Source organism: Stomoxys calcitrans, chromosome 2, assembly GCF_963082655.1.
Source record: "Stomoxys calcitrans chromosome 2, idStoCalc2.1, whole genome shotgun sequence".
Classification (NCBI taxonomy): domain Eukaryota; kingdom Metazoa; phylum Arthropoda; class Insecta; order Diptera; family Muscidae; genus Stomoxys; species Stomoxys calcitrans.
The window spans coordinates 42942885-42964196 of NC_081553.1; the positions used below are offsets into that span (position 1 = coordinate 42942885).

The 21312-nt window shown below is 38.7% G+C and overlaps 1 protein-coding gene across 1 annotated transcript in view; it reads left to right on the forward strand.

The window, feature by feature from the left end:
- The window catches only part of LOC106085376 (uncharacterized), a 69699-nt gene extending 59237 nt beyond the window's left edge, over positions 1–10462 (forward strand). The window contains exon 7 of the mRNA XM_059362883.1: positions 10071–10462. Within this exon, the coding sequence (XP_059218866.1) occupies positions 10071–10339 (269 nt within the window). The 3' untranslated portion in view covers positions 10340–10462. The remainder of the gene's footprint in view (positions 1–10070) is intronic.
- The last annotated feature ends 10850 nt before the right edge of the window (positions 10463–21312 follow it).

Below are 21312 nucleotides of genomic sequence, written 5' to 3' on the forward strand. Positions count from 1 at the left end.
AATCCTGGCAGAAATATCAGAAAAATGTTCATCAGTGGTTGCAAATGCAAATTTTGCCCATAGACATTCCACTAAGGAACAGGGGCAAACTTCTCACATATCAATGAGTGCAGTGCGATTCAAGTTTAAGCTCAATGATTAGGGCCCTCCTTTTTATAGCCGAGTCCGAACGACGTGCCGCAGTGTGACTCCTCTTTGGAGAGAAGTTTTACATGGCATAGTACCTCACAAATGTTGCCAGCATTTGGAGGGGAAAACCACCGCTGAAAGTTTTTTTTTTCTGATGGTTTCGCCAGGATTCAAACTCAGGCGTTCAGCGTCATAGGCTGACATGCAAACATCTGCTCAACAGTGTTTTCCTTTCACCAGTGGTTATCCCCTCCTAATGCTGGCAACATTTGTGAGGTACTTTGCCATATAAAAACCTCTCCCCAAAGAGGTGTCTCTCTGCGGCACGTCGTTCGGACTCGGATATAAAAAGAAGGTCCCTTATCATTGAGCCCACAATTGAAACGGACAGCACTCCATGATTGGTGGAAAGTTTGCCCCAGTTCCTTAGTGGAATGTCCATGGGCAAAATTTGCATTTGCAACCACTGATGAAAAATTTTCTGATGTTCCTGCCAGGATTCGAATCCAGGCGTTCAGCGACATAGGCGGAAATGTTAGACTCTGCGCTATGGTGGCCTCTTGAGCACTTGCTTAAAATTGAAACGTACAGCACTACTTGATTTGTGGGAAGTTTGCCCCAGTCCCTTATGGAATGTTCATGGGCAAGTTTGCAGTTTTAAATCTAGCAAAAACAAGTTAAAGGCGTGCTAGGTTCGGCAGGGGCGAATCTTATATACCCTTCACCATTTTTAGGCACAAACAAGTAAAAGCGTGCTAAGTTCGGCCGGGCCGATTCTTATACACCCTCCACCATGGATCGCATCTCTTCTTAGGCAAAAAAGGATATAAGAAAAGATTTGCTCTGCTATTAGAGCGATATATGTCAGGCAAATTTCCCTGATCGTTTTATATGGCAGCTATATCAGGTTATGAACCGATTTGAACCTTATTTGACATAGTCGTTGAAAGTAGGAATAAAATACGTCATGCAAAATTTCAGCCAAATCGGATAGGAATTGCGCCCTCAAGAAGTTCAAGAAGTCAAGTCCACAGATCTGTTTATATGACAGCTATATCAGGTTATGAACCGATTTGAACCATACTTGGCACAGTTGTTAGATATCATAACAAAACAAGTCGTGCAAAATTTCATTCCAATCGGATAAGAATTGCGCCCTCTATAGGCTCAAGAAGTCAAGACCCAAGATCGGTTTATGTGGCAGCTAGATCAAAACATGGACCGATATGGCCCATTTACAATCCCAATTGACCTACACTAATAAGAAGTATTTGTGTAAAATTTCAAGCAACTAGCTTTACACCTTCGAAAGGTAGCGGGCTTTCCACAGACAGATGGACGGACGGACGGGCTTTCAACAGACAGATGGACGGACGGACGCGCTTTCAACAGACAGGGGGACATGACCAGATCGATACAGAACGTCAAGACGATCAAGAATAAATATGCTCTATGGGGTCTTAGATGCATACTTCGAGGAGTTACTAACACAATGACGGAACTAGTATACCCCCATCCTATGGTGGAGAGTATAAAAATTTGGAAATCTGACTACAAATGGAGGCTTAGTAGCAGCTCGAGAAAATTTTCAAAAGGCTGAGGTGACCAATTTGAAATGCCTGACAAGAGTCCTCACATAGGTGGACTCAGCTATAATTATTAAAATTTTTAAACAGTTTTCTATTCGTTCCTGGGGGCCACCATACTGCAGAGGTTAACATGTCCGCCTATGACGCCTGGTCTCGAAAATTCGAAGCTTTTATGGGTTTCATGCTCTTTATCGGCAGAACGGGCTATACTGTAGTGGTGATTGGTGTACTCTCAGAAGCCAGCCCAATCGACCTTCTTTCGGTGCTCAGAGGTTATTAAGTCGGGTGGTCGGTTGATGGTGAGAATTATGGGGAGGTGGTCTAAACCCAAAGAGATGAAGGCTTGCCAGGATGCTTCGCTCAGGAGATCAGGAGATGCAATGGAAATGTCTGGCGAGTTGCTACACCTCCTCGTAATCCTAGGTGAGGGCATCCTCATTCAATGTGCAAAATGTGGAGCCTTTAATCTGCTCTGCCAAAGCTATGCCACGCTGGTCGTTACCTAGGGGAGAATGAAATGTGATGCGCATTGAAGTCCCCTAAAACCAGACGACTATGGATAGCCACCCTACGTCGGGTTTGTAAGCCTGACCATTGATTGGGACACAGCTACTAACCGGTGGTATGTACACGTTTTATAGCTCTATCTCGGCTGTACCGGGCCTGACTGCTATCCCCATGCACTCCATGTAGGGGTCGCTAAAGCCAGGCGCAGGCGAGATGGGTCTATACCAAACGAAATGGTGTACCATGAAGACCAACTCCCCTCCTCCATTCCTTGAGCGATCCTAAAGTAGCACATTGTATCCGTAACAACAGCTGCGGTCGGTAGGGTAGACTAGGGCAAGCAGTGGCTCAGCGACTCCGGGCCTGACGTATGGACTATACGACTGAGATGTTTAGGGAAGCAAGAGGAAAAAAAGCATTGATGGTAGCTCTTGTTTCTGAGGAACATTGAACACAACGCAGGCTGTTATGGTTACCGCAACGTGTTTCACTCAAGGAGTGATTGAGACATTAGGGTACCAGATCAGTGGGTAGAATGTATGAAGATTGGCTCCAGTGTCGAAGAGATATTGAGCCAAACGCTAACTGCTACGGTTACAGAGAGGTGATTTACTAACGGCGTAATAAGGGTGATATAAACTGGGATGTTTGTTTAAATGGACGAAGTGTGCGCGATATAAATGGCTCGCTGGTTCGTGTGTTTACAGGATACTGGGCAAAACGCTGACTGTTTCGGTTGCAGAAATTCACTCACGGAATTTTTGAGCCTCTAAGACATTGGAACGTTTGTGTAAAAAAAAAAAAAACAATGTCTGATGTGTCTCACTGCTGCGGTCGGTAGGGTAGGCAAACGCTGGTTTTTATGGCTGCAGAGACCTGATTCTTGCACGGCGTGATTCAGACTCTTGTACACCGGGATGTGTGTATAGACTTATAAGAGGTACGATCAAACAAGGGCTCAGTAGCTGTTGTGTCTAAAGGTTACTGGATAAAATGTGATTTACTAGCGTCGTGGCTGCAGTGGTATACCAAGAGGTATCCGTAGAGGGACGGAACGTTTTTGCTAACAATGATTCAGTTGCTCCTGTATCTAAGAAATTTGGCTGGATAAGCTGTTTTATATGATTTCAGAGACATGGTTCGTGTAACCGGGACAGACGGGGACGCTACGTAAACGAAAGAAAATAAAAAGGAGGAGGAGGATACGTAAACGAAAGAAAATAAAAAGGAGGGATGGATAGCTTACTTTTGTGTCTCACAGACAATGGGAAAAAACTTCTCCTCTACCACATAAGAGACAGACTAGGCCTCTGGTCGAAATCGTGCTCGGACTACCATACTGGTAGTTCGAGCACGCAACTAACTCAGCCACCGGCGAGAAGTACCCCTCAGTATAAGGTTTAAAACTTATTTGTGGTGTGGTGGTCTCCTGTTTTGACTTTGATAACACTGTTGAGCTATTGTTTTTGCCACTAAAAAGGTACCACGACAAATAGTCTAACTTTACAAAAGCTCCGTTTTAGGGCATAATGGCCTAACTACGTTTTATTAAAAATTTGAAAAAAAAACGTTTAACTAAGGTAAATGAATAGAAATATATGGGCGAAAACGACCATATGGGACCTTTTCGTCACAATCTTAATAGCCTATGGTTTGGAGGCTACCATTTGCATTTTCTAAAGGATAAATGACTGTAGGAGTGTTGGGTATAAGCGGGAAAGAACTTGTTGAATAGTTAAACACCTATTGCAAGATTTTGCAATACATGTCACCAGAACAGGAGTTTTTATAAGACCAAGAGATCCACCTTGTCAAGTGTACGTTCTCCTGGGTCGCTATTTTCTATGCCAAGGCATAGCATGCGTCTAGGCATCGGTACCTAATACAGAGACAATTACAAAAATATGGCATTCAGTTTCTATTCATTTGACACCCAAGCTCTAATATATGATTAAATTCCATGAACCTGGTGAAGTTACAGAATATTTGGGCAATTTAAGTGCAAATCGGTCGATACAAATATATGGGAGCTATATCTAAATCTGAACCGATTTTGATCAAAATCAATAGCGTTCATCCTTGGGCCAACAAAGTGATATGGGCAAAATTTCGTGATAATTGGACAACAAATACGACCTGCACTTTGATTACAAAAATATTGTGTTGCCCAAAAAGTAATTGCGGATTTTTCATATAGTCGGCGTTGACAAATTTTTTCACAGCTTGTGACTCTGTAATTGCATTCTTTCTTCTGTCAGTTATCAGCTGTTACTTTTAGCTTGCTTTAGAAAAAAAGTTTAAAAAAGTATATTTGATTAAAGTTCATTCTAAGTTTTAATAAAAATGCATTAACTTTCTTTTAAAAAATCCGCAATTACTTTTTGGGCAACCCAATACATGGACTCATAGACGGACAGACGGACGGACGGACAGGCGGACGGACGGACAGACGGACATGGCTAAATCGAATCAGAAAGTGATTCCGAGTCGATGAGGTAAACTTATCAATGGGTCTAGCTCTTCTCCTTCTTAGCGTTGCAAACAAATGCACAAATCTATAATACCCTGTACCACTGTTCACAGTTTTTGTTCCCAAAAAAAAATCCTTTTAAAATCGTTCACAAAAAGCATGTTAACAAATATTACGCCACACATAACCCATGACATAACCGTCATTACAGAAAACTAATTGTTCTCCATAATTCATTGAAAAATTATGCTACAAGCTTTGATTTTTCCATCCATATATGTACGAACCATGTTCTATTTTCTGCACCCACTTGCATATGAATATGGCTACAGGCTCTCTTTCAACTCTCCACAATTTTTCCATATATGTCAATAAATTATTCAGCCTGGAAATGGTACCATAGCAAAACATCAAAACCTCTTGGCCAGAAGGCTGCTTCTAAGGTTAACACACACACACACACACACACATAAATTCTTATACTAGCACATGTATGTATGTTTAAGCTACACAACAGGTGGTACACGGTCTGTAGCTTTGGGGGCAGATATGTATGTTGTGAGGTGGTATGTTTAAGTCTTTTGTAGGTTATTGCCACCATCAGCATTCATGCCAGCCATGTGTTACTCAGCTGCTGCCGTTTGAAGCTTCTGCTGTTTTTGGTAACAAAACTCCGTAAAACCTTGCCTTCTTAGTTGTTGGCGGTTATATTTTTTTTATTTAGTTTTCGTTTATGGTTTAGTTTTAGTTTAAGTCATCTGAAGATATTTTTGCCTTTTTTTCTTATGGCTATGGCTTGTCAAGATTTTCTACCAAGAAAACATAGCAAAAAATAAAAGGAAAAAATAGGGAAAAACATTTGTTTTATCCATGGCACGATTAGCAACGACAACAACAACAACACATCATGTTTAAACCACTGAACTACTGACCTGATCACGAACTCCCTCCATTTGCTTGTAGGAGGAGGTTGAGGAGGTTTGTTTTTTTTGTTCACCAAAGGCTATAAACAAAATCACACACTCTTAACATAAAGCAAAATGTTAAAAAAAAACAATCCAACACATACTCAGATTTTCTTTAGGGTTTTAACAAGAATTTTTTCCTTTTTTTAAGATAAAAGCCGCTGAGACTACAATGTTATTGAGTTGAATTTGAACGTCCTACAAAAACAGAATTTAAAAAGAAAATTGAAAAGAAAATTTCAATTAATCAAATGTATGTCAAGAATCGATAGAAGATTTTCCCAAAGAACTTTAGTAGTAGGCGTATGAGCCTGCTTAAAAATAAGGCACTCGACTTACATAAGTTGCGCTTGAGGTTGCGGGGTCATTTGAAAATTTACTTGGCTAGCATTAATCACATAAATACATATTAGCCAGAAGGCAATGAGTTTTTTGAAGTTTTCCAATGAAAATTACAATGTTTAGGTAATTTGCTCTTTGAAAATCAAGCAAGACTAATCATAAGTTCTTTATTTGAAAACGATTCTTGATTGAATGTGAATGAGGTTGTATTTCCTTAAATAATAATCTTTCACAAAATTTTTTTTATATGATTTCGGTGAACTTTTTAATAAAAACCGCAATTGGATAGAAATGTGTGTGCCATCTAAATTTCATCGATTACTTAAAAAAAATGAATTTGTGTTTGTTTGTGGGTTTGTGTGTTCCTTATAGACTTAGAAACGGATTTCTTGAAATTTTCACTGATGGTGCATAATGACCCCGTGGTGAAAATAGGGTACTACATTTTTTGATATATGAAGGGGGGGGCGGACCCTCCCCCTTACCTTAATTTTCAGAAACGCCAGATCTCGGAGATGGCTGGTGCGATTTAAGCGAAATTTTGTGTGCTCTCATATACCTACAAATAAAAATTTGGTATCCAAATCTCGGATAGGGTACCTAGGGAGGGGGCGCCCTACCCTAAAACCTACCAAACACATATGTAGTCCAATCACGACAATATGGGACTCAAATGAAAGGTATTTAGGATAAGAAAACGTATCTGATATCCAATTGTCGCACCAAGTGTTAGGGTGACCACCCCAACCCCCAAAACACCCCTAAATCGGACATATTTACCGACCATGGCAATATGGGACTCAAACGAAAGGTATTTACGAGTAGAATATCCAAATGTGGGACCACGAATCTAATATCCAAATGTGGGACCACGTTTCTGGGGGTCCACCTCATCCCCAAAACATCCCCCCAAACAGGACTCATTTACTGACCATGGGAATATGGGGCTTGAATAAAAGGTATTTGGGTGTAGGATTCGAATCTGATATCCAAATATGGGACTAAGTGTCTGGGGGCAGCCTCTCTTCAAAAACATCATATATACGCCCATAGCAATATGGGGCTCAAATGAAAGGTCTTTGGGAGTAAAGCACGAATCTGATATCAATATTCGGGAAAAGTGTCTATGGGGCCACAACACCACCCAAATAGGAAGTATTTACTGACTATTGCAATATGAGTCTCAAATAAGAGGGTTTCTAGAGTAGAACACCAATCCGATATATATTTTCAAGCTGCCCATCCGCCAAAACAACCCCTAAGCCGGGCATGTTTGCTGACTATGTAAATATGAGGCTCAAATTAAAGGTATTTGGGAGCAGACCACGTATCTGATATCAACATTAGGTACCAACTGTCTAGGAGATGTCCCACCACCATAACAACCCCCAAATAGGAACTATTTGCTCACCAAGACAATTTGGGTCTTAAAGAGAGTGGAACTAAACATTTATAGTTTTTAGGGTCAATATCCCAAACCGGACATATTTGCTGACTTTTGCAAAAAGGAGTTTCAATGAGATTAGAAAACGAATTTGATATACAATTTTGAGGCCAATGGCAATATGAGGTTCAAATCATAAATAAATGGTATTTGAAAGAAGAGCACGATGCTAATATTTTTTCACAGCCAAGTGCCTGGGGGACCACCTCACCTCCGTAAACACCCCTAAATCAGATATCATGACAATATCGGGCTGGAATAAAGTATTTTAAGAATGGAGTACACCTAACATCCAAACTTAAATTCGTAGACCAATTACGATCATATGGGATTCAGATAAAGGCACTTATATTGTTAAACTGTTAGTCAAGCGATATACAGGGTGGCTGATGAAAGCCGCTACCAAAAAAAAATGTAATAACTTTTTTTCTATTTAATAATAATAATTTAATAATTAATTTAATTAATTAATTAATTAATTTAATTAATAATAATTTAATAATTAATTTAATAATTTAATTTAACATGAATAAAAGAAAAATGTATTCCATACACCGAAAAAAAAATGTAGCAATATTCATCATTGTAGCAATATTCATCAGCCACCCTGTACTATTTTCGTAGCATGATATTTCACTAAAAGCTCTTTAATTGTCGAAAATAAATATTCCAAGGAAAATTTTGCTCTATATAAAATAAAAGAAGGCGCAGCGGAGCGGGCTCGGATCAGCTAGTTGTCTATATAGTGAAAATGTGGTTGTAGATTTGAGAAAATCCCTGGAATTCGTATCGACAGCATTTTTTGGTTTTTTGGTAATCATCCGCAGTTTATAGGTTATGAAGCAGTTAATTTCCTACAATAATAATTCAGTGAATATTTTCTCCTAGGGCTAGCAATATTTGTGAGGTACTATACGAGGGCTGTTATTTAAGTCACTGGGCTAATATTGAAAATGCAAATTTTGGCCATCAAAAATGGCCAAATTATCTTTCAAAGTATCCTCCATATGTATACTCTTGATCAGTGTAAAAGTCTAAGACGATCTAGCCATGTCCGTCCGTCTGTCTGTTGAAATCACGCTACAGTTTTTAAAAATAGAGATATTGAGCTGAAACTTTGCACAGAATCTTTTTTTATTCATAAGCAGTTTAAGTTCGAAGATGGGCTATATCGGACTATATCTTGATATAGCCCCCATATAGACCGATCCTCCGATTTAGGGTCTTAGGTCCACAAAAGCCACATTTATTATCCGATTTCGCTGAAGTTTGAGACAGTGAGTTGTCTTAAGCACTACGACATCTTTCTTTAATTTAAACCCGATCGGTTCAGATTTTGATATAGCTGCCATATAGAGCGATCCTCCGATTTAGGGTCTTAGGCCCATTAATGCCACATTTTTTATCCGATTTTGCTGAAATTTGGGACAGTGAGTTATGTTAGGCTCCTCGACGTCCTTTGTCAATTTGGCTCAGATTGGTTTAGATTTATATATAGCTGTCATATAGACCGATCCTCCGATTTAGGGTCTTAGGCCCATAAAAGGCGCATTTATTGTCCGATGTAGACGAAATTTGGGATATTGATTTGGGTTAAACCCCTTGACATAGTTCTGCATTATGGCACATGTCGGTCAAGATTTGGATACTGTTGCCATATAGACCGTTCTCTCGGTTTTAGGTTTTGGGGCCAGAAAAAGCGCATTTATTATCCGATGTCGCCGCAATTTGGGACATTGAGTTGTGTTGGGCCCTTCGACATCCTTCTTTTCAATTTCACTCAGATCGATCAAGATTTGGATATAGCTGCCATATAGACCGATATCTCGATTTAAAGTCTTGGCCCCAAAAAAGGCGCATTTAAAGGGTGATTTTTTTGAGGTTAGGATTTTCATGCATTAGTATTTGACAGATCACGTGGGATTTCAGACATGGTGTCAAAGAGAAAGATGCTCAGTATGCTTTGACATTTCATCATGAATAGACTTACTAACGAGCAACGCTTGCAAATCATTGAATTTTATTACCAAAATCAGTGTTCGTTTCGAAATGTAACTGAAATTTGAAATTTGATAATACGATGTAACTGAAATTTGACACAATGACTTATGTTAGGCTTTTCGAAATCCATGTTGTATATGGTTCAGATCGGTTTGTTTTTAGATATAGCTACTAAAAAGTCATATTGTACATGGCAAACCGTGGTGTTGCCTAGACCAGAAACTTATTTAGCAGTCCTCCTCTTTAGGATAATGGCATATCAGCCTACATCTTGGCTTATTTGCACTACCGGGAGAGCACAGTTAATGTCAGGTTTAGCTTACATTCAGAATGTGATGTTCTTTAGCATATGAAGTTCGTTTAAGACCACAGCACCCAATATAATCTCATATAGATTCTATATAAAAAACGATATTTTGATTTCAGTTATTTAGCAAATAAGGCAAATTTTGTCAAAATTTTCACGCTACCATGAATTTAGAGTTCTATTACGATCTCCAAACTAAACTCTATGGTTGTCTACCAATGAGATCCCGAAAAATATATCCATTTTATTTATTTTCATTTTCAACGTTATAAACCTTAAACTAAAAACAACAATTTTCCTCCCACTCTCTTTACAGGCCTTATAATTGCCGGTGCTGTCTTCCTGCTGGCCCAACTCTCTGTCTTTGTCATCTGGAAAACTGTACAAAAGCGCTCCAAGAAAGAACGTTATCTGTATCAACAAGACTCGGCACCATCATCGGTGAACTATGGAGCACCCACTATGGTTTATGGAGCATCACATCTGCAACACAGCTCCTCACATGTGCAGCAGGGCAAGGCCAGTGATACATTGGGAAAACTCTATGATAGTGGCATGAGTGGACGTTATGGTCAGAACTTTTAAAACAGCAAAAAACAAAAGACACAAGAATAGGGATATCAAAAAAACATAGCATTCTAGAAATTCTTTTATTTTCAAATTCTTAAACGAAAATACCGTTTTAGGGCAAAAAAGGAAAATTAAAAAGAGAAACTTTTTTTAAGAGACTTTTTGTACGACTATATATACACATATTATAATAATTTTTATACCGAAATTAGTTGTAAAAGTTATAAGAACAACGAGACGTCGATAGAATGCAGTATGCAAAAACACATCTAGTAAATAATAGGAAATAATTTAGAATTTGCTTTTATATATAAAGGAAAAAAAATTAAATTAAAAAACTAAAATTTCTCACCACAATGCCGGCTTTTAAAAGCGATTTTGGCTAAGGGCCAAAAGAAAAGAATTCCTTTCATGAACAACATAACTAGAAACTTGACCGAATATTTAGATTTGTTTTTTTATGAAAAAAAACCCTTACAAAATTGCTTTTTAAAACCCAGCATTGTTTTCTAAAAAAAAAAAGAACAGAAATATAAATAACGCAGGTATTATATATGAAAAAAAAAACACAGATTTTAGTTTAGTTTTCTCTTAGCTTTACCTAATTGCATATTATTTGCTTTTATTTTATTTTATTTATTTATTTCACTGCTATTCTAAAACTCCCCTCCAAATGTGGCCACTATTTCCCTTAATTATTTTTTTTTTAAGGGGCAAAAAGACGATAAATTTCGAAATAATTTTGTATCAAAATATTTCGTAACGAATTTATCTTTTGCCCGTTTTCTCTTACTTTTAAAGAAAAACTGACTTTGTATTTATTTCTTTGGAATTCCATAGTGTAATATTTTTAGCTGATTAAGTTATTTTGCAAGCATTAAGTGAAATGAAAACCTTTTGATTTATTATTACAATATTTTTCTCTCCTTTTGTGAAGTTCACAAGACGAGACAAAATTTAAGGTGCTTTTCTTTTTTCACCACAATTTTGTAGTTTAGTCCAATTCAAAAAACAAAAATTATAAACACAAAAAGAAGCTACAAATTTAAGAGGGCATTTTTGTAATGATAATGAATTCATTAATTTAGAAAAAAAAAAACAAAAATGGAATAAAATTAAATTTTAATTATACATTTTATACATACTACCATGATGATCCGGTAAACATAATTATACGAGTAACTATTATGAAGGAAAGAAACTCTTTTTTTATACGCAATGTACTGATTAAGTAATAAATAAAAATCACAACTTTTTTACATAATAATAAAAAAAAAAACTGAGTTTTTCTTGGGGTGAGGCATTGAGTTAAATGGAAGGCCGTATTGGCTCAGGCTAATAATAATACAAAAACATTTTATGATAATATGTATCATACATTTAAACAAGTAAAAAGGCGTTAAGTTCGATCGGGCCGAACTTTGGATACCCATCACCTCGGGTATATATGTAAGCCACCTTTCGTCAAAATAAAAAATGCATACCTTATGCCCCATAGCAGCCATATCGAAATATGTTCCGATTTTGAACAAATACTAATAAGTACAGTAGCTATATCTAACAAGTAAAAGCGTGCTAAGTTCAGCCGGGCCGAATCTTATATACCCTCCACCATGGATCGCATTTGTCGAGTTCTTTTCCCGGCATCTCTTCTTAGGCAAAAAAAAGGATATAAGGAAAGATTTGCTCTGCTATTAGAGCGATATCAAGATATGGTCCGGTTTGGACCACAATTAAATTATATGTTGGAGACCTGTGTAAAATGTCAGCCAATTCGAATAGGAATTGCGCCCTTTGGGGGCTCAAGAAGTAAAATAGAGAGATCATTTTATATGGGAGCTGTATCGGGCTATAGACCGATTCAGACCATAATAAACACGTATGGTGATGGTCATGAGAGGATCCGTCGTACAAAATTTCAGGCAAATCGGATAATAATTGCGCTCTCTAAAGGCTCAAGAAGCCAAGACCCAAGATCGGTTAATATGACAGCTATATCAGGTTATGGACCGATTTGAACCATACTTGGCACAGTTGTTGAATGTCATAACAAAACACGTGGTGCATTTCATTCTAATCGGATAAGAATTGCGCACTCTAGACGCTCAAGAAGTCAAGAATTGAAGACCATCGAACATGTCATTGGGTAATAATTCAGTCCTTTCGAAAAAGAATTGCGCAATTTTAAGCAAAATCGAGTAAGAATTTCAGCCACTTGAGGCTTAAGAAGTCAAAATCCCAGATCGGTTTTTATGACATTTATATCATGTTATAAACCGATTTCAACCATACTTTGCACAGTTGTTGGAAGTAATACCAAAACACCACGTACAACATTTCAGCAAAATCAAGTAAAAATTTTAAGCTCTAGTGGCTTAAGAAGTCGAGATCCCAGACCCGTTTTTATGCATCAGGTTATAGACCGATTTTAACCATACTTAGCACAGTTGTTGGAAGTAACAAACAACTTCGTGCAAAATTTCAGCCAAATCAGATGATAGTTGCGCCCTCTATTGGCTTATGAACTCAAGATACAAGATCGGTATATATGGCAGTTATATCAGGATATGGATCGATTTAAATCATACTTGGCACAGCTGTTGGAAGTCATAATAAAACACTGCACGCCAAATAGGATGAGAATTGTGCCCTATAATGGATCGAAAAGTCAAGATCCAAGAGCGGCAGCCATATTAGGTAATGAACCGATTTAAACCATACTTAGCAAAGTTATTGCAAGTAATACCAAAATAACACGTGCAAAATTACAGCCAGATCGAATAAGAATTGCGCTCCCTAAGAGCTCAAGAAGTCAAGACCCAAGATCGGTTTTTATGGCAGCTATATCAAAACATGGTTCGATTAGGCCCATTTACAATCCCAACCGACCTACAGTAATAAAAATTATTTGCGAAAATTTTCAAGCGCCTAGCATTGCTCCTTCAAAAGTTAGAGTGCTTTCGACAGACGGACGGACATGGCTAGATCGAACATCATGAAGATCAAACATAAAGTATACTTTATGGGGTCAGAGACGCATATTTTGAAGTTTTACAAACAGAATGACGAAATTAGTATACCCTCATCCTATGGTGAGGTAAAAAATCAAAAATTATGTGGTTCAATCTAGCTTAAAGCTACCGCTTTGCCGCCGCTGGCTAGAACAGACGTCTCAGTCATTGTGGGAGTCATGACAGGTCAATGTCTGATCGGATAACATGCTGTCAGGCTAAAGGTTGCAAGTAAAGACTTCTGCAGAAGGTATGAGTACGTCGACGGAAATGTGGCTATAGAACACGTCCTGTGTGTGTATGTACCGCACTGGCAGGTAAAAGGAGTGCCACTTTAGATTCTCATTTTTTGAGAACTTTCTGAGTTATCGGACTTAACGCTTCGCAAGAAGTTGGGCTTATTAAAGCGATCTGGTTGGGTCAACGGTAGGAACTGAAAGGCATCTTTCTTTACCTGTTCCTGTGGTATCTCAATGGACGAAAATGTCTAAGTGAGTCTGATGACAGACTGCCACTTAAACCTAACCTTATAAGACAAAGAAGGAGACGAATTAAGTTTTTCCCAAAATTTTGCACAACTATTTGAAGTAACCTCAACACTACTATGCCAAGCTTCGGGTTGACATCTCTTTCCCTATAAAAGTTCTAGAATTATTTCCAAAACTTGTCGATTTGGAAACATTGCACATTGGTCAAAATCTTGGTTGGTATGTTTACAGTGATGTTTTTCATTTCCGGCTTGATTGATGCACTAGGACACTGCGACTTTTGTGAAGATGGGCGGTAAGTTCATGTGAACCATGGCACAGTGGCGCCTGTGTATGAAGGACTCTGGGCGAAATCCTGGTTTCTGTAGCCACAAAGACATGATTCACTCAAAGCATGTTTGAGGCGCTATGGCACCGAGGCGTAATGGCTCACTGGTTCCTGCGTCTGAGGATCACATGATAAAGCGCTTGCTGACAGGCCTATGGAAACATGATTTCTGTAACCTTCGTGATTTATTTTACGCTTAACGCACACAGCACTAGTTTTCCCCTCCAAATTTCTTGGAATTATCTCGGCAGTACTTATCAGTCACTGAACAGAAACTATAAACTCCCATGAATTTTTATACCCACCACCGAAGGATGGGGGTATATTCATTTTGTCATTCCGTTTCCAACGCATCGAAATATTCATTTCCGACCCTATAAAGTATATTCATTCTTGATCAGCGTAAAAATCTAAGACCATCTAGACATGTCCGTCCGTCTGTCTGTTGAAATCACGCTGCAGTCTTTAAAAATAGAGCTATTGAGCTGAAAATTTGCACAGATCATTTTTTTGTCCATAAGCAGGTTAAGTTCGAAGATGAGCTATATCCGACTATATCTTGATATAGCCCCCGAAATGGACCGATCCTCCGATTTAGGGTCTTAGGCCCATAAAAGCCACATTTACTATCCGCTTTTGCTGAAATTTGGGAGAGTGAGTTGTGTTAGACCCTACGACATCCTTTGTCAATTTGGCCCAGATCGGTCTAGATTTGGATATAGCTGCCATATAGACCGATCCTCTGATTTAGGGTCTTAGTGCTATAAAAGCCACATTCATTATCCGATTTCGCTGAAATTTGGGACAGTGGGTTGTGTTAGACCCTACGACATCCTTCGTTAATTTTGCCAAAGTCGGTCCAGATTTGGTTATAGCTGCCATATAGACCGATCCTCCGATTTACGTCAAAGGCCCATAACAGCCACATTTATTATCCGATTTCGCTGAAATTTGGGATAGTGAGTTGTGTTAGGCCCTTCGCCATCTTTCTTCAATTTGGCCTTGATCGAATCAGGTTTGGATATAGCTGCCATATAGACCGATCCCTCGATTTAAGGTTTTGGGCCCATAAAAGGCACATTTATTGTCCAATGTCGCTGAAATTTGGGACAGTGAGTTAAGTAAATCCCCTTGACATACTTCTGCAATATGGCACAGATCGGTCCAGATTTGGTTATAGCTGCCATATAGAGCGATCTCTCGATTAAATGTTTTGGGCCCATAAAAGGCGCATTTATTGTCCGATGTTGCCGAAATTTGGGACAGAGAGTTGAGTTACGCCCCTCCACATGTATACCGATATCTCGATTTAAAGTTTTGGCCCCAAAAGAGGCGCATTTATAATCCGATTTAATTAAAATTTGACATAGTGACTTATGTTAGGATTTTCGACATACATGTTGTGCATGGTTCAGATTGGTTTATTTTTAGATATAGCTACTAAAAAGACCAATATTTTGCTATACACAAGTGAACAATGACTTGTACTTATTAGAAATTGGTGCAAATCGAAACATTTTTCGATATAACTGCTATGGGACATAAGTTATGCATTTTTCACCGGATTTTGATGAAATGTGGTTTACATATATACCCGAGGTGGGAGGTACCCATAGTTCGTCCCGGTCGAACTTAATGCCCTTTTGCTTGTTACTTTTTTAATTGTTTCTCATACATATACACTAAGTACTATCATATCTGCGCTCGCATGTTGCAATACATATTAGTGAACAAGTGCAGTCGGTTGTAGTAGTTTGCATTGGTTCAGAATCTAATAAACCCAAATGTCAACTCATCTACAAATTTGACTTTTTAAGAGACTGATGAAATTTTTGACCCAATTAAAATTGCATACCCTGATAATAGCAGTAGGCGCTGGCAAACTATCTCTCTCTCTAGAGCACTTTATTTAGAAATTCACGCAATTGTCAATCAACTATTCTTAAAAGATTGTCCAACGATGCAGCATCATTTCGCACAACAAACTTGACAACACTACAAATTACCCCATAAGAAAAACCGTTACTCGTTAATTTAATTTAAACAAAATGTATGGCAGCAATTATGTCTATTACATCGATCTGATGTGGCGTAAACGCCACAACATTATTTACAATCGCTAATTGAATGCAACGCACTCACTCGATGAGATGTCATGAATGCCAACGATGATAAAAAGCCAAAGTCATTACAGAAATATTTAAAAAGCAATTTTAATAAATTATTGAAATTGCTGTTATACCTGGAGCACAGCCATTAGCGTTGGAATAAATGAAAGAAGTAAAGGAGCCAGCAACTCTATCACAGGCGGTAGACAAGTGCGTTGTGCCTCTGTCTGTCTGCCTGTTTCTTTGTTTATCCGTCCATCTGAGCCTATTTGGCATTCACCAATTTACATGCGTATGGTACAACCAGTTAAGGATGTGTTAACACATCTTCCCAGCAAAGTAATTTATATGGGCTTCTAAACGCTTCGTTACTTAAACTAGAGCATTTGAAGTGAAGCCAACTAGCTCCGTTGAATGGCTGAGTGGCATACGCATGAAGCTACTAAACACAATGGCTTGAGTTTAAGTCTGCTGCACCACTAGACGAAGAAAAATGCCCAAGTGTTACTGTATTTGTTTAAGGTAAGGTTAAAGTGGCGCTCTGTTATCAGATTAACTTAGGCAATTTATTCCTTTGAGCTAGTACCGAAATAAAATCAGAAAGATTTATTAAGGCCTTCGTATCTTTATATTTAAATAATAGAGAGTGTGTACTGGATATCATCGATTTTTTCTTAAAGGCCGATAATGCCTTAATGTATGAACTATTTATACAGTTTATACGGCTTTGTTATGGAGCGCCATATTCCGAAATGTTCAATTATTCATAGATCTGACTATAAATCAGATTGAATTTGAAAGATTACAATTGCCGCTATGCTTCAACGCATGGACCACGACGCATGACATAAAAGGACTTTAATCTAATCATTATGGTTATTGATGGCCTCGTCAACTATTTAGGTGGCCTTTACAGTATAGCTTCTTCAATGTCTAACACCACATTTGTTTTATCTTTCTAACATAGATTTGGTATTCTTCTACGTGAAGCAACATAACTTTGGATTTAACCAATTCTGCCACAATAATACCCCTAATCTTGTCGTATACCTCATGCAGCTGGTGGTTAAAAGCAGGGCTGCGACTTCAACCCCGGCAAAATTGGTCGATTCCGACTCCGAGCACTTATTAAAAAAATTAAATTAAATAAGTAAAAGCGTGCTAAGTTCGGCCGGGCCGAATCTTATATACCCTCCACCATGGATCGCATTTGTCGAGTTCTTTTCCCGGCATCTCTTCTTAGGCAAAAAAAAAAAAAAAAGATATAAGAAAAGATTTGCTCTGCTAGTAGAGCGATATCAAGATATGGTCCGGTTTGGACCACAATTAAATTATATGTTCGAATTGCGCCCTTTGTGGGCTCAAGAAGTAAAATAGAGAGATCGTTTTATATGGGAGCTGTATCGGCCTATAGACCACTTCAGACCATAATAAACACGTATGTTAATGGTCATGAGAGAATCCGTAGTACAAAATTTCAGGCAAATCGGATAATAATTGCGATCTCTAGAGGCTCAAGAAGTCAAGACCCCGGTCCGGTTTATATGGCAGCTATATCAGGTTATGAATCGACTTGTACTTTATTTGACATAGTTGTTGAAAGTAACAATAAAAAACGTCTTGCGAAATTTCAGTCAAATCGGATAGGAATTGCGCCCTCTAGAAGCTCAAGAAGTCAAGACCCCAGATCGGTTTATATGGCACCTATATCAGGTTATCAACCGATTTGAACAATACTTGTCACAGTTGTTGGATATAATAACAAAACACGTCGTGCAAAATTTCATTCCAATAGGATAAGAATTGCGCACTCTAAAGGCTCAATAAGTCAAGACCCAAGATCGGTTTATATGACAGCTATATCAGGTTATGGACCGATTTGAACAATACTTGGCATTTTTGTTGGATATAATAACAAAACACGTCGTGCAAAATTTCATTCCAATCGGATAAGAATTGCGCACTCTAGAGGCTCACGAAGTCAAGGCCCAAGATCGGTTTATATGGCAGCTATATCAAAACATGGACCGATATGGCCCATTTACAATACCAACCGACCTACACTAATAATAAGTATATGTGCAAAATTTCAAGCGGCTAGCTTTACTCCTTCGGAAGTTAGCGTGCTTTCGACAGACAGACGGACGGACGGACGGACGGACGGACAGACGGACGGACGGACAGACGGACAGACGGACGGACGGACGGACGGAATGACGGAATGACGGACGGACGGACGGACAGACGGACGGACAGACGGACGGACAGACGGACGGACATGGCTAGATCGACATAAAATTTCACGACGATCAAGAATATATATACTTTATGGGGTCTAAGACGAATATTTCGAGTAGTTACAATCAGAATGACGAAATTAGTATACCCCCCATCTTATGGTGGAGGGTATAAAAAAAAAAAACAACTAAAAACGTGCTTAGTTCGGCCAGGCCGAATCTTATATACCCTCCACCATGGATCGAATTTGTCGAGTTCTTTTCCCGGTATCTCTCTTTATGCAAACAGAGGACAAAAGATAAGAATTTTTATGCTTTTGGAGCTATATCAAGTTATGGTCCGATTCAAACCACAATTAAATTGAATGTTGGAAACCATAATAGAAGCCATTGTGTAAAATTTCAGCCAATTCGAATAGAAATTGCGCCCTTTAGGGGCTCAAGAACTAAAAAAGGTTCATTGGTTTATGTGATAGCTGTATCAGGCTATGAACCGATTCCGACCATATTTGACACGTATATTGAAGGTCATGGGAGAAGCCGTTATACAAAATTTCTGACAAATCGGATAATAATTGCACCCTCTAGAGGCTTCAGAAGTCGAGGCCCCAGATAGGTTTATATGACAGCTATACCAGGTTATGGACCGTTGTGAACCATACTTAGCACAGTTATTGGGAGTTATAGTGAAATACCTCATGCCAAATTTCAGCCAAATCGGATAATAATTGCGCCCTCAAGAGGCTTAAGAAGTCAAGATTCAAGATCGGTTTCTATGGCAGCTATATCAGGTTATTGAAAGATTTGCACCATACTAAGCACAGTTATTAGAAGTCATAGCAAAATACGTCCTTCAAAATTTTAGTAAAATCGGATAAGAATTCCGCCCCCTAGAGGCTCAAAAAGTCAAGATTCAAGATCGGTTTATATGGCAGCTATATCAGGTTATAAACCGTTTTCAACAATACTTAGCACAGTTATTGGTAGTCATAGCGAAATACGTCGTGCAAAGTTTCCCTCTAGAGGCTCAAGAAGTCAAGACCCAAGATCGGTTTATATGGCAGCTATATCAAAACAAGGACCGATTTGAAGCATACTTAGCGCAGTTGATGGAAGTGATACCAAAACACCACTTGCAAAGTTTCAGTCAAATCGGACGAGAATTGCGCCCTCTAGATGCACAAGATGTCAAGACCCAAGATCGGTTTATATGGCAGCTATATAAGCACCTAGTTTTACTCCTTCGAAAGATAGCGTGCTTTCGAGAGACAGACGGACGGACAGACGGACATGACTAGATCGACTTAGAATGACATGACGATCAAGAATATATATAATTATGGAGTCTAAGACGCATATTTCGAGATGTTACAAGCAGAATGACGAAATTAGTATATATATTTTTATATCCACCACCATAGGATGAGGGTATACTAATCAAGTCATTCCGTTTGTAACACCTGGAAATATTCGTCTAAGATCTCATCTTATATATAAAAATCAATTTGTGTTTGTTTGTAGGTTTGTTTGCTTGTATGTTTGTGTGTTCCCTATAGACTCAGAAACGGCAAAACCGATTTTCTTGAAATTTTCACAGATGATGCATAATGACCACGTGGTGAAAAAAGGGTACTACATTTTTTGATATTTAATGGGGGGCGGACCCTCCCCCATACCCTAATTTTCAGAAACGCCAGATCACGGAGATGGGTGATGCGATTTAAGCGAAATTTTGTGTGCTCTCATTTAGTAGTACCCTAAAAATAAAAATTTGGTATCCAAATTTCGGATAGGCTACCTAGAGGGGCCTGCCCCACCCAAAAACCTACCAAACATATATTTAGACCAATCACGACAATATGGGAATCAAATGAAAGGTATTTAGGATAAGAAAACGTATCTGATATCCAATTGTCGGACCAAGTGCTAGGGGGGCCACCCCAAGCCCAAAACACCCCTAAATCGGACATATTTAACGACCATAGCAATATGGGACTCAAATGAAAGGTATTTGCGAGTAAAATACGAATCTGATATCCAAATGTGGGACCACGTTTCTGGGGGTTCACCCCTTCCCCAAAACACCCCCCAAACTGGACTTATTTACTGACCATGGGAATAGTGGGCTTAAATAAGAGGTATTTGAATGTAGAATACGAATCTGATATCCAAATATGGGACCAAGTGTTTGGGGGCGCCGCCTTTCACCAAAAACATCCACCAAAGGGGACAAATTTACGACCATAGCAATACGGGGCTCAAATAAAAGGTCTTTGGAAGTAAAGCACGAATTTGATATCAATATTCGGAAAAAGTGTCTATGGGGCCACCCCACCCCCACAATACCACCCAAATAGTAAGTATTTTCTGACTATTGCACTATGAGGCTCAAATAAGAGGGTTTTTAGAGTAGAACACGATCCGATAGGCCAAATCACTGAGTGGCCGCCCATCCTGCAAAAAAAAACCCCCCAAGCCGGTCATGTTTGCCGACTATGGAAATATGGGGCTTAAATTAAAGGTATGTGAGATTAGACCACGTATCTGATATCAACAGTAGGGGCCAACTGTCTAGCGGACGTCCCACCACCATAACAACCCCAAAATAGGACGTATGTGCTCACCAAGACAATTTGGGTCTTAAATAGAGTGGAACTTAATATTCATTGTTTTTAGGGCCAATATCCCAAACCGGACATATATGCTGACTTTTGCAATAAGGAGTTTAAATGAGTTTAGAAAACGAATTTGATATCAAATTTTAAGGGCAATGGCAATATGGGGTTCAAATAAATGGTATATAGATATATGAGAAT